The sequence below is a fragment of the Apodemus sylvaticus genome, chromosome 4 (genome assembly GCF_947179515.1).
Source record: "Apodemus sylvaticus chromosome 4, mApoSyl1.1, whole genome shotgun sequence".
Classification (NCBI taxonomy): domain Eukaryota; kingdom Metazoa; phylum Chordata; class Mammalia; order Rodentia; family Muridae; genus Apodemus; species Apodemus sylvaticus.
Window position 1 is genome coordinate 29,421,736 of NC_067475.1, and position 13,919 is coordinate 29,435,654.

General features: G+C 42.7%; 1 protein-coding gene across 1 annotated transcript in view; it reads left to right on the top strand.

Annotated features, from left to right (window-relative positions):
• The first annotated feature begins 1,288 nt into the window (after positions 1-1,288).
• Positions 1,289-13,919, top strand: part of Arhgef38 (Rho guanine nucleotide exchange factor 38) — a 132,418-nt gene continuing 119,787 nt past the window's right edge. The window contains exon 1 of the mRNA XM_052178494.1: positions 1,289-1,484. Coding sequence (XP_052034454.1) covers positions 1,289-1,484 — 196 coding nt within the window. The remainder of the gene's footprint in view (positions 1,485-13,919) is intronic.

The window sequence follows — 13,919 nt, forward strand, 5'->3', positions numbered from 1 at the left end:
AATCTTGTTCAGGTGGAGTTTGCGCAAGATTCCTTACAAACCGGCAGCTGGAAGCCGGTGCTGGTCCCTTTTCCGTAGAAGAGAATCTATTGTTTTCCTCAGGGCATCTTTTCCTTAACAAGGGTGTGCACAAAACACTCAGCACATTCCCAGAGCTTCTGAGATCTCTCTCTTGGGAGAGCCCAATAAATACAAGGAAAAACAACTCCAGACAATGAAAGGCCCTTCCCCTCCGCCCTTCTCCCTCCAAGCCTTTGCTTCTGGCCCGCGCTCCTTCTTCCTAATTCCCCACTTTCACTCCTGTCTCCTCCTCTCATGGTCCTTCCTCTTCACACTCCATTTGTGAAGCTACACCAGGAAGTTTTTTTTTTAAAAGAAATTAACATTGAGTCGTCTATTATTTTCTTAAGGACCAAGACACTAGAACCGGGGGTGGGGGGTTGGGGGGGGGTAGGGGAGCAGAATGGAGCCCAGGCAAAGGCAGCCTGTGGAGAATAAGAGAAGTTTCTGGGCTCTGGGGACACTCATTCTCCTCCAGTTCTTGACTCTCCGCGGGCGTGTGGGGGAAGGGGGAATCTCTCTCAAACGTCAATCTTTACCTCTCAGGAGCTCTGACCGGGTTTATTTAGCCAGTCGGACTGTAGCAGATGATTGCCAATGGCGATACTTAAAATATATCAAATAAAAAAAAATTAGATGCATTGCTTTGAGGGCACATGCTCCAAATAAAAATAACCCCATCTGCATTGTTGTGCGAATGTAAACTGTCATAGCTACACACCGACTTCAGAGCCACAGGTGGAAGAGCAGAGAGCCACACAGGGCTCCCAGCGGCGGTCACCACACAGTTCAGAGTGCACCTGCACATGCCCAAGGGCGCACATTCAAGCCACAGGCTGAGGGTTGAGCTAATGTGTCCTTCCCTTCTCTCAGCCCAGCCTCACCTTTAGCACTTTCCCGCCCCCCCAACCCCCCCCCCCAGCCCTTGCCCCACACAATGAGATTTTTGTTTGCCTCCATAGCATGTGACATTAGAGTCCCTGCTTTGCCTAACTCAGCGCTGCAGGTCTCTCGGGTAACAGGTGGCAACTTCCCCTGTTGGATTGTAGGTATAAAAGAAAATGACCTCATAGGGGTGGAGCTCGGGGACTCCAGGTAGCAGTCACAGTCAGGTAACTCTGCAGTGAAGCTGTGTAGTTAGAAGGGGGCAGTTAGATGCTGAGGAACACCCCAGACACGAGACACTTAAGCAACTTGCAAACCTCAGAACTTTGTCTCTCGGCCTCCGATGGAGCCCAGAGAAGCCGCTGGAAAGGAGACCATGGGAAGCAAGAGGAAGAACTTGGCCTTCTTGAGATCCAGGCTGTATATGCTAGAGAGGAGGAAGACGGATACTGTGGTGGACAGCAGTGTTTCTGGGGACCACTCTGGCTCCCTGAGGAGGAGCCAGTCTGACAGGACCGAATACAACCAGAAACTACAAGGTAAAGCCAGGAGGAAGCAGCTACCCGAGGTGGCTTCTAGGTCCAGCTGAGGTTTTGGCTGAGTCCCATTTGCAGAGCCATTTGAGGGAGAGGAGAAAATCAAACCCAACCTTCCCTTCTTAGAAAGCAAGAGAAAGACGTGGAAAAGGACTCACGAGGTACAGAGATTTTTATATGACCCAGTGGGTAAAGAGCCACCTCTGAATTTTTCTTAACACCCTTCAATTTTCTCCAGCAGGAGTAATGTTTTTTTCCCCTCTACCTTCCTTGTTCCTTCTCCTTCCCCGACTCAATTTAGAAAGGGGGAAGGGCTGGTACACCTGTGATTTAAAATGTACAAAAAGCAGTTTTTCCTGGTATGGTGACTCCGAGATGCAACCCCTGTGAGATCCAGCTAGGAGACTGTACTGAACTGTGGCTGAGGTTACACAGGGATGTGAAGCTATAATCATGTCTGTAAAAAAAAAAAATAAGTAATGTTACAGTCCATGGGATGCTCTGAAGGAATTCCTGAAAATCACTTCAGTGATTGTTGGAGTGGACTGAATGGCGTCCAGACAGGGCAGAGCTGCTCCACACACTTAGGCTATCAGAGGACTAAGGAAAATAACCACTTTATTTTGTGACATGGGAGGAGACTCTGGCACAGTTATTAGAACACCTCTTCCATCTCTGGCCCTGGATTTCCATCTCCTTCCCACTTCCCTTTCCCCTAAAGGTCATTTGCTCCAGTAAGACTTGATTTTAGGGTGATAGCGGGCAGGGTTTTATCTTGGCTGCTGCACCTGTCATGTGAGCCTCCAGATCCTGTCTCTCCTGTTTTGTATACAAAGCGTGAATGAGCTCCCCTCATCCTAGTGTGACTAGTGTCACTGTAGACTTTAAAACTGCAATGGCATTAAAAGTCCAAGGGGACGGACTTGTTAGCAGAACACTTTCCTCAGAAATAAGCTCAGACTTGGTTATGCAAATTACTCAGCTTAAATGCATTTAAATGAAATGTTTTGAAACTCTAACTGGGATGTAATACTTTAAAAAAACATCCTTCATGGTTTGGCACTAAATTACAGTGTCAGTCTTTATCTTTAAAGAAGTTGTTTTTAATGAGGAAGAGATGGTATTTGGTCTTTGAATGTAACTTCCTTCAAGGCAGCTGTTGGAAAGAACGCAAAGTTTAGTCATACGCGATTGGTTTCCAATTCTGACTTTTCAATTTACTACATACAAGACTTTGGAGAAAATCACTTAAAATTTTTGCGCCCCAATTTTCCTACTTTTGAATGTAATTTTCAGATTTCCTACTTTTGAATGATATTTACCATATAGTGATGGATTAAATTAGATACTGACACAAACCTCTAGTACCTTGGATGGCAGATATTACATGCTCAATAAATAACAATAGCAGTTATTTTCAATTTTAAGAATAATGGGTACCCTACTAGGAGAGAGGCCAAGCCAGACATTCATTCAAAACTATATGCCTTATGTTTTTCTGCTTCTTTTTGTTCCTTGATAAGGATACAACATGCAAGCATTCAGATACCCATCACATTATTTCCAAAAATGGGTTTTTCCCCCATCAGTTTCACTAATACAGTGTCTCTCTGCTTCAGATTTCCCACCAGCAAAATAAATTCGAAATAATTTTGGAACTTACTAACCCAGTAGTCAGTTGTTAGGTACTTTGCAGAAGCTCCCAGCCTGCCTGCACCCTACATTTGGTCTGTGAGCTTTCCCTGTTCTGCCAGACTTTGTCTTTGAAAATAGAGGGTCTCGGAGTTCACCCATGTTCCTAGAAGTACTTGGGGAAAAAATATCACCAGAGAGTATAGATGGTCACACTGGAGCTGTAACATAGCTGGACTCCCGGAGGGGAGACACGTTTAGCTGTAACCCAGAAACCCCTAAATCTGAGTTATAATGGCCAAGGGAGCTTTTGGGATGAGTTGACAGCACAATGGAAGGTCTTCTCACCACAAGAGTCAAAGCAGCCAGCTTTGAAAGGTTGCTACCTGTTTTGTTCAATGCCTACAATAGACTATGGTCAGTTGACTCCTACGTCTCTTATTGAAATGGCAAAGCTTTTGCCTCCATTTTTTTTGTGGGAATTGGTACCCTCCAGGAGACATTAAAAAAAAGATGACCTGGATTGGTTAGAGCCCTAGAAAGTTGATCCAAAACCAGATTAAGGTTAGAATGCTTTTGAAGGCTGGAATTTCCAGTACTCCTGGGGTTCTAGGCTCAGTTAGTGGGTCTCTCTCTCTCTCTCTCTCTCTCTTTTTTTTTTTTTTTTTTTTTTTTTTTTTTTTTTTTTTTTAGTGCTGTGTTATTATCTGAGTAACTCACTGTTCTATCCAGGTCTGACTGGAAGCCAGCTCTTTGGTTCTGAGAAACAGTACTTTTGTCAATGTCTGTGACCTTGTCTTTAATCCATACTAGACTGTCTACCTGTTTGTTTGTTTTTTTCTTATTTGTGAAAATAACATTTTAGCAGAGTGAACTTTAAATTGCAATAATATTTTTTTTCAAAAAAAATAAAGATGCTTCACTTATGAGCTACAGGATCAGTGTAACAGAAAACATCTCTAAAGATGATATACTAATGACCTTGCAGTTGATTGTCTTCCTCACCGAAGTTATTCCTGACAAACTTTCTATCATCATGCTGTGAGAGTTGGATGCTAAAGTAGTACTGGCTTTCTTTACTTCTGCAGCAGATTATTGCATGATTTGGCATTGACTGTATATGTCGTATGTTGTGTCTTAGGGGTTAATGTTGAGCAAAATCAGCCCATGTACCAGAAGTCACAAGTTTAACGTCATGAAAACATACACACACACACACACACACACACACACACATTTCACTCCTCAAAGCCTATGATCTACTTGGGAAAGATAAGTAAAGTAAGCTAACAGATACAAAAGCACAACTTAAAGGAAGTAGGGGCCGGATCAAGGATCCTAAGCAATCATGGGGTGGAGGGGTTACCATGTAGTTAAGACATGATAAACTGGAGACAGGAAGAAAATACAGATGGGAAGCGGGTATTTCTACTTCGGTACTGTACTTCAACTGAAATATTTTTCTTCCTTATTGCTTTTGATTGACTCTCATTCCCCCTCCAATCTCTCACCCCACCTATCCATGAAAGAGACTTAGGTTGTTAATTGTCAGGGCCAGCACACTGTCAACAAGTGCCCGGTAACTGTTCAATAGAACACGTGAATGATCTGGCCCATGCAGGGAAGGGATGTGAGCAGACATCAGTGTCTGAAAATAACACGTACATGTGGGTTGCCTTCATCTGGGAGAGTTCATACATGCAGCAATAAATATGATTGATTATAAAAATAAAACCCATCAGCAGTATGAATGTGCAGAATTGCACACATAACGGCTGCATGTTAATGCATCTCTATCTCCTTCCTTACTCCGCCTCCTAGAGTCCAGTGACCATGCCGCAGTCTGCTCTTCTCCGTTCATTACAATCACATCACAGTACCTTCCAAGTTAGCTCACGATTGCCGTTCTGCTGAGTGCCTTAGGGAAGAAGCGAACAGGGAAAAGGTGAAGGCCGAGTTGGGAAAACTTTGGATTTCCTATGTGATTTCATGTGTAACCCTATTTGAATTAAGCATGACTTGGTTTGTATGTATGTAAGTATGTATGTATGTACGTGTGTGTATATATCTGCACATGTAGATGTGCACATATAGACCACCTATAGAATACACAGATATGAGTGTGTACTTAAGATAGTCCTGCACTGATTAAGCTTTTTATGAAAACGTTTGTGACTGAGATTTAGCAGTCTTGTCTGAAGCCATAATGACTGATATTATTGATGCTATTTCCATGCCTTGGGCCACACACACGGTTTTATACACATTCCCAAGTTTACACAGTAATCCTGAATTCCCAAAATGATGGTATTTGGACATAAGGCCTTTGGGAAGTAATTAGATCCTAGACAAGAACCATCATGAATACAATTGGTGGCTTTGAAAGACACCCAAGAGCTTGTTTCTCGCTCTGCTGACATTGGTAGAGATGCTCATAAACCAGGAAGCAGGACCTCAACAGAAACTGTGTCTGCTGGGACTTTGACGGTGGATTTCTCAGCCAATAAAGTAGTCAGGAACAAAAGCTTGTCATTTAAGACACGCAGACATTTCATATATCTTAGAGAAACTAGAATTGATATGCAGTGGGCCTGCTTGTAGTTTTCACCCTCTGGTTAATTATTTGGTTGGTAAATATTTTTTTACTAATGAAGTACTCACTAAGGATAGGAGTAAGGAGATAAGATGCCCTTATCGTTGATAACAGAGGTCAAACCTATTCTTATTAGGTTGATAGCATCTTATCCCCCTTCTTCATTTATTGCATTTTATTTCTTTTGTAGAAGAGAAAGTTTTCTCACCATTGAGAAAGATCTGGTAGATTGTTTTATAAATCCTAAAGTGTTGGTACTCCTATTAAAACAAATTGCCCTAAGGCACACACTTCAAACACAATAACAGATTGCAAAATAAGAGGACACATGACTCAATGGAGGAGTTGGACTTGGACAAATTATATCTGTTTAATATTCGGTGCTTTTTAAAGACTCTGGAGACCACATCAGTGAATGAGAGTGGTCCACACTGGACGACTGAGTGCCTGTTTTGCTTTAGGCCTAATGAAGGATGCAATAATGGTGGTTAAAGGCTCAACTTGCTATGTGATTCTAAACTGGAGCCTTTCTCACATCTAACTGATCCTTTCTTCCGCCTCCGAACACCTTATGCTGAAGAGAAAACTACAGAACCAGTAACACGACACCTGCAAAAAGTAGGTGTGTAATTGTCTGAAGGGAAAACCTTTAAAAAAAGTCTAACTGCTTCAGTAGTTTCTGTCTCAGTCATGCATAAAACCCAAACCAAAGCACACTACAATTCTTTTCTTTTCTTTTTTTTTTTTTTTTACAGTAAAGAGCAAAGATGTCTTTCAGTCTTTAGAAAAGTTATTTGTTTCACATAGCGAGCCAAGAAATCAGTAAACCCTACACAACCACAGTAAGGTGGGCCAAGCCACTCCTCCTGATTTGACCAGGATCTGCTTATAAAGATGAAGAGAGGGGGAAATATGTTTTGGTGGATGTGTGGTGAGGTATGGGGGAAGAGGACACCTCAGAGGGCCCATGCTGAGGCATCCCTTCTCCCTTCCCCTGAGGGACCAGACACACAACTAGTCTAGTATAGAATAGAATTCATTCAGGGCATGGGGAGGGGAGTTGAGAGGGTAGTAGAGGCAGAGAAAGGAAGGGGGGGAGAAAGAGGGAGAGGGAGAGGGAGAGGGAGAGGGAGAGGGAGAGGAGAGGAGAGGAGAGGAGGGGAGGGGAGGGAAGGGGAGGGAAGGGAAGGGAAGGGAGGACCAGCCATGAGCACTTGGAGATGGGCAGGGAATGGGGAGCGAGGGGGGATGGGGCAAGGGGACAGAGAGGGAGCAGGAGAGAGAAAGAGCAGGAGAGAGAGGAGGGGGATAAGCAGCCCCTTTTATAGCAAGTCGGCATACCTGCCAGGTAACTGTGGGGTGGAGCTTAGACAAAATGCTAACAGAGCAGGGGTAGCTTCCTTTCTGTTTTAAAAGTTTCCTAAAGATAGAAGGCATTATGTCTGGTTGTGTGGTTTTTCCTTATCCATAAAAGGTAGAATTTTATCTGCATATAAAGTGTGGAATTAAGTGGGGAAGTTGAATGACCGAAAAGGGGGTGGGAGAGGGAGAGGGAGAGAGGGAGAGGGGGAGGGAGAGGGAAAGGGATGTGGGGGAGGGAGAGGGAGGGGAGGGGAGGGGAGGAGACAGGGGAGGGGGAGAGGAAGGGGAAGGGGAGGAGACAGGGGGGTAGAGGAAGGGGAAGGGGAGGAGACAGGGGAGGGAGAGATGGAGAGGAAGAGGGAGAGGGAGAGAGTAGGAGAGAGATTGAGAAAGCGAATGCATATGTCAGGCATGAGTATGGAGGAAAGACCAGTGAGAAGGAAACTCATTCTATGGTCATCTTTGCTTCTGTTAATTTAGGAGATTTTAAAAGGCGGCTTATAGAGAGCCCTGTTTCCTTGCTGGCTCCAGCATACCAATGTTAGTGCTTTGCAGGCACTGATTTCCTGGGGAAAGAGTATGGACCCTTGGCTAAAACCAGGCAAGAGAAAACCAGGCAAGAACTAGCCTCTAGTGAAGCATTGGGCTATCCCTGGCAGCCCTCTCCTAGCCTGTAGGTGAGAGTCCTTGAGATCAAGGTTGCTGCCTGTTGAGCCGTCTTATTCTCCCATTTGTGATTGGAATTTTGGAATTCTGTTACACAGGCTTCAATATAGGCTCCAGCCTGCACCTATCCCATTCTCCTAAGGGTAGACTTTTAGGCCTGGGGGCAGGGTAACCGGTTATGGAAATTTTCTTGTATTTACCAAACTGGAGAGTTTATACCATGAAAAGGATGCCCTTTGCAGATGGGAGACCTAGTAGGGGAAAATTAACTTTACAAGCCTTGAGGCTAAGTAGGGGAGAGTGTGCCCCAGCACTGAGCAGTATTTCAGCGTGATGTTCTCAGGGATCTGAGAAAGACAAGCTTAGACTTGGTCTTCAGATTGTTACGAAGCCTTGTCAAAACAGAGCACACACTTTTCGTTTACCAGCTCCACTCCATTCAGCCTGTGCCGTTTATAACGTTTAGATATGTATACGGACTGTGCCAGAATTGTTTGTACCCTTGGACCAGGTAGCAAGCAAAAGGCAGGCATGAATTTGGGGCCGTACTTCCTTCTGTGCTGGGTCCTGCACAGTGAGAAGGAAGCGCAATAGAGGGAAGGGATAAACAATGAGAACCATCATCCTCCACCAGGGTTTGCGCCAGCAAAGGACTTCCTTCCACACTCCACTGCATGATCCCAAATCTTTACAGTTCTGACTCTGTAGTGGGAAAATGTAGATGGCAAAACTTGGGTTGGGACACAGCAGCTTTCAGTATCTTAAAACAGAATACATCCAGTAATTAGCTCGCCATAGATTTTACTGATAACAAGTTAAAGCAATTTAGTGTTTCCTTTCATTACACAGTAACATCGTTCCACTATGGTGACAAAGCTCAACTGGCTAGTTTTTTTTGTTGTTGTTGTTTGTTTTTTTATTTAAAAACACTCATTCTTTCTTTCACTCCATGTCCTTGCCAGTGTTGCTGCTTTTAAAATAATTGTTGTTGTTGCTGTTTTTCAGGGACTAAAATGGAAAAGTTAGGCCAGGCAAATCTTCCCCATAATAACAGCCGCTTAATGGTCTCTATCTTGCACTTCATCGAGCACTTTAAGGCTCCTTTTTTACTGTTTACATCTGTTATCCTTTATTTTCATCTAAATGAAACACGACACTCATCTGAAGAGCTCAAAGACCTACTCTGTACCAAAGGTGGAGAACATAACACAATTACAGATGAGAAGTGTGCAGATATCTGGGTCTCAGGGGCACATCTTTGATCCTAGCACACGGGAGGCAGAGGCAGGCAAACTTCTATGAGTGCAAACCCAGTCTGGCCTGTATGACTGTTCTAAGACAGCCAGGGTGACATAGAGAATCCTTGTCTCACAAAGGAGATTGAAATAAAGGAAACAAATAAACAAGCAATCTGGATTAAAGAAACAAGCAGTTCTGCATTTGGGCAGGTAATGCTGCGTACAATTCTACAAACTCTGCCTGAATGGTGAGTTGGAAACATTAATGCACCAGGAAAATAGACTGTTGTGCTTAACGGCCTTTGTCCAAGGGTGACCAATACCTCTCTTAGTGCAATAAAGCAGACCATTTCTTGGAAACCTGCACTGAGGCCATGATAAGAAATTATATTTGCCTCCGTTGTGACTTGAAGAAGCTGAAAGGCCATCCTTCTGGCTGCTGGTCTAAGAGTCTAAATGTGAAGTTGTTTTCCCTGCATGCTGCTGCTGCTTCTCCTCCTCCTCCTCCTCCTCCTCCTTCTTCTTCTTCTTCATTTGCTTCGTCTTCATCTTCGTTTTTTAAAGATTTTTATTTATTTTATGTGTATGAGTACATTGTAGCTGCACAGATGGTTGTGAGCCATCATGTGGTTGCTGGGAATTTGAATTCAGGGCCTCTGCTTGCTCCTCCGGCCCAAAGATTTATTTATTATATCTAAGTACAGTGTAGCTGTCTTCAAACCAGAAGAGATATTCAGATTTCATTAGGGAAGGTTGTGAGCCACCATGTGGTTGCTGGGATTTGAACTCAGGACCTCTGGAAGAGCAGTCAGTGCTCTTAACCGCTGAGCCACTTCTCCAGCCCCCTCCAACCCCCATATGCTTCTTGATGTTAGGTCTCTAATGTCAGTACAACAAACAAACAAAACCACAAAAACTGTCAGAGATTTTTGCTTCTGTGCAGGTTGTGAAGTGGTCGTTTGCCTCTCAATGCTGGCCTGATTTTCCTCAGGGTAAAACAGGGAGTCCCTTGAAGAGTTAGCGCCTATGTCTTCCTATACAAGCACAAGCAAATTACTCTGCTCTCCAATCAGAAATTTAGAGTTAAACATGCACCAGTTTCCTGATTGAAAAGCAGACCTTTACTCAAGCTAAAAGTTTCTCCCCTCAAATCTCTGGAGCTCTGGATTCCAGTCACTGAGTTCTCTGTCCACCCTCCACCCTCCTCCCCAGAAGGATCCTGCCTAAAGCAGCACAGAAAGAAAGGACATTTCTTCTTCTATCTTCTTAGAGTCTATGTAATGGGGATGTGAAATGAAATGACAAAGGACAAATTTGCTGGGGCAAAGCTACAAATTTTGCTTGAAATCTATTTGTTTTATGTAACACAAAACGCTTGATAGGAAAAAATTACATAATTGTATTTCCCACCCCTCCTTCCCCTGTTTAGATATAATTTCTCTTGGGAGTAGAGACTTATATCTTCTGCAGCATTTAAGGGATACATGACATCTGGTACACACCCAGCTCCATTGTCGCCCATTCAATTATTTTAAAAATTCAATGGTTAACTGCAACTGTATTGATTTTTATGGTTGGTATATTTCTCTAATTCCAATTGTCCCTGTATTTAATAGGAAATATTATAGGCGGGGCATTCTGGAGTATTAAGTATGTTATGACTTGAAACAAGGAGATAACGCAATACTGACTTTCTTGTTTGAGAATTGATAAATGAAAGGTACCCAGACACTAGCTGAACACCGGTGTCTGTCACTTAGCTTTGCGAAGAAGTTCATGTCATCTGTTCACAGATGATGAAACCAAAGTTCACAGAGGTGGAAGGGCCTTTCCAGTGATTGTACAGCCAGTAATTGGTGAGATCTGCTCTTCCAGAGATCAGTGTATGTGTGTGTGTGTGTGTGTGTGTGTGTGTGCGCGCGCGCGCGCGCACGTGTGTGAACAGATTGGGCCAGAATGTCAATCCACGCTGGTTGTTTCAGATTCTTTTTTTGTTTTTCTGTTTTCTGTAACAGTTGGTAAATAGTTCCAATGAGGGGCAAAATACTTCTGGGGTTTTTCAAGACCATCCACGGTGAGAAAGAAAAACAAAGCGAACATTTTTAGCTTTGCACTGTGAAAATATTTATTTTTGTGTATGTTTAACACCCACATGGTATATTAATAGCATGCATAAGCTGGAGATGCACGCTTATTACAGAATTGGCTGAAATTATATAGAGTGCAGTACAGATACGTAACGAAACCTTAATGTTAAGTAAAAAGAGGCACATATTGAATGTTTTGTCAAAGTACCCCAAACTGGCAAATTAATAGAGATAGAAAGGAAAAGGCCAGTTTTGAGGAGCTCAGGGTAACTATTGAGTGATAGTTTTAGTCGGAAAGTTCTGAAGACAGTTGTTGTGTGGATGGTTGTAAAGTCATGTGAGGACACTCAGCTGTGCTGTACACTTAACAATAATCTATATGGGATCTTTCCCATCATGCATACCCTGCCTCAATCTTCGGACACCCACGGGTCACAACAGGAAGATGTTTAAGGCCTCCCTTGACCTGTCTCTATCTACTCAATCACATCTCTGACCTTTAGCTTTGAAGGGCAGGCCTCACCGTGCTCCCCATCTTTCTCAAGTCTGTCCTTCCTGAGCTCAGATCACGTTCCTGTATCACGTGGTTGGTACATTTCTTACATCTCGTGTCCGCTCCTCTCTTTTACTTCACTCAATGAAGACACGGACATTTGATCTTCAGGGCCTGGCATGGGTTGACATACACTCAGTAACTCGACTCGCTGAGTCGAGTTTTGCATTAATGAGTAAGTTAATGGTGGAGGAGCAGGGGTTTGGCAGCCGCATAGTGAAAGGCCTGCTGGACACAGGAGCCCCACCCCTGCCGTGGTCAGTCCAGGCCCCCAGCTCCTCATCATTTGATCTGTAGCTTCAGAGTCACAGCTTCTGGTGTGGATTATGAGGCAGATGAAGAGATTGCTTATCAGTTTCTATCATGAAACATATTTTTCTTCTTTTTGTGTTGGGTCACGTGTAAAATTCTGCCATTATTACCAGGGGGAAAATTACATCTACGATACACTGAAGGACAGCAATAGGGTAGCCCTCAATGTAAAATCACATTTACAACCAGATATGGATAAAAAATTATTAATATTATATGGACTGATCAAAGATACTAAGTAGAATAAATGTCTCCTTTTCTTATCTCATTGTATTAAGCCAATATATCCATTCAAATATAAGAATGACATATCTGAAAATACCCTCCAAGAGTTTGAGTTGCTTGATAATGACACACATTAGGGTTGTCATCATTTTACAGTGGCGTTACTCTTTTTTAAAACTTGGGTTGGGGATTTAGCTTGCCTATCGGATTCAAGGCCCTGTGTTCAATCTTCAGCTCTTCAAAGAAAAAAAAAGGCTGAAAGTTTTTTTAAAAAGTTAAAACTTAATATTTTTAAAATTATAAGTTCATATTATCTTTTAGTCTTTTAATTTTTAAATTTCTTCATAGTCATGTTAATTGAGGTTGTAAACTTACTTACCTTTCTTTTGATAAAGAAATATTTGGGGGAAACTCAGTATTCTCCGAGAAAAGTGAAGTTTTACCACAGTGCAGTAACAAGAGATTAATTTTACACATTTCACTTTTTATGTTCTGGAGACTCTGAACCTAGGGCCTGTGCTAGACAAATGCCCTACTCCGAGCTAGACCCACTCTCCATATTTGCTTTTGAATATTCAAAATATAACTTACACATCACTAATAAAAGTTTTTGAATGAGGAAAAATTATTCACAAAAATTCAAGTCATGCAGCTTTTGCTGTATGTTCTAGTATGTTTAAATTAAAAACAAGAAAATTTGTTTTAAGATAGCCAAACTGTAGTTTGGTTTTTCTGTATATTTATATTGTACTCAAACCTTTATGACATGTAAGGACCTCATGTAAGGTCATGTTAGAGAATGTAAGCTATGATATATACACACATATGTAGGCATATATTATAAGCATATAGACTGATATGGTATCACTGTTTGTAGATTGTGCTGAGAATCCACGGCCTCCAACATGTAATTTTAAAAAAAGAATCTATTTTGGTTAGTTGAGAGGAAAACAAATTCTGTCTTGTAATTGTCTAAAATCTATTAAAATGATAATTAAATGCATAATGAAAGACTTGGGATATAGCTCAGGGATAAAATGGTTGTCTCATATGTGTAGCCCTGAGTTCAAAGAGGGGCAGGGAAGGACACTTGTGTGTCCGAGGCTTTGACAATGAGAGAGAGAGAGAGAGAGAGAGAGAGAGAGAGAGAGAGAGAGAGAGAGAGAGAGGAGGGCTCTGAGATGATGCTGTTTTGTTGTCATGACAGGGCCATTGAAATGAAAACACAGCAGCTGAGGTTGCCTGCACAGGCCCTGTACAGGAAAGGGCGTGTCATCAGTTAAACATGGACTGGGGAGGGACTCCCAGAACCCTGCCTCTCCAGCCCTCACTTAGCTACCAGTGGAACCTTGGGGAGAAGCAGTCACTGGCTCCAGTTGTGTACAATGGGTAGCTCCAACGCACTGTCAGACAGACAGATGGACAGACAGTCCTGGTGAAACTCATGCTTCACAAACCAAACCAAAAGGACACGAATGCAAAACTTGGACTTGTGTGGCTATGAGAGAGCAGAAGTGGGAAGGAGACAGGAGAGGAACTGGATGGGAATAGCCAGGGTGCATTGTGCACATCTATAAAACTGTCAAACACAATTAACACAAATTATAACTTTAAAAAAGAGGGAATGAGCGATGATCCTCAGCTGATTTTCTCGTAATTTATGCAAATCCCTTTTAGAGTGAATTCATGTGTTATAGGCAACAAAGACTGAAGGAGGAAAGAGGGAGGGGAAGGAAGAGAAAGAAAGAAAGAAAGAAAGAAAGAAAGAAA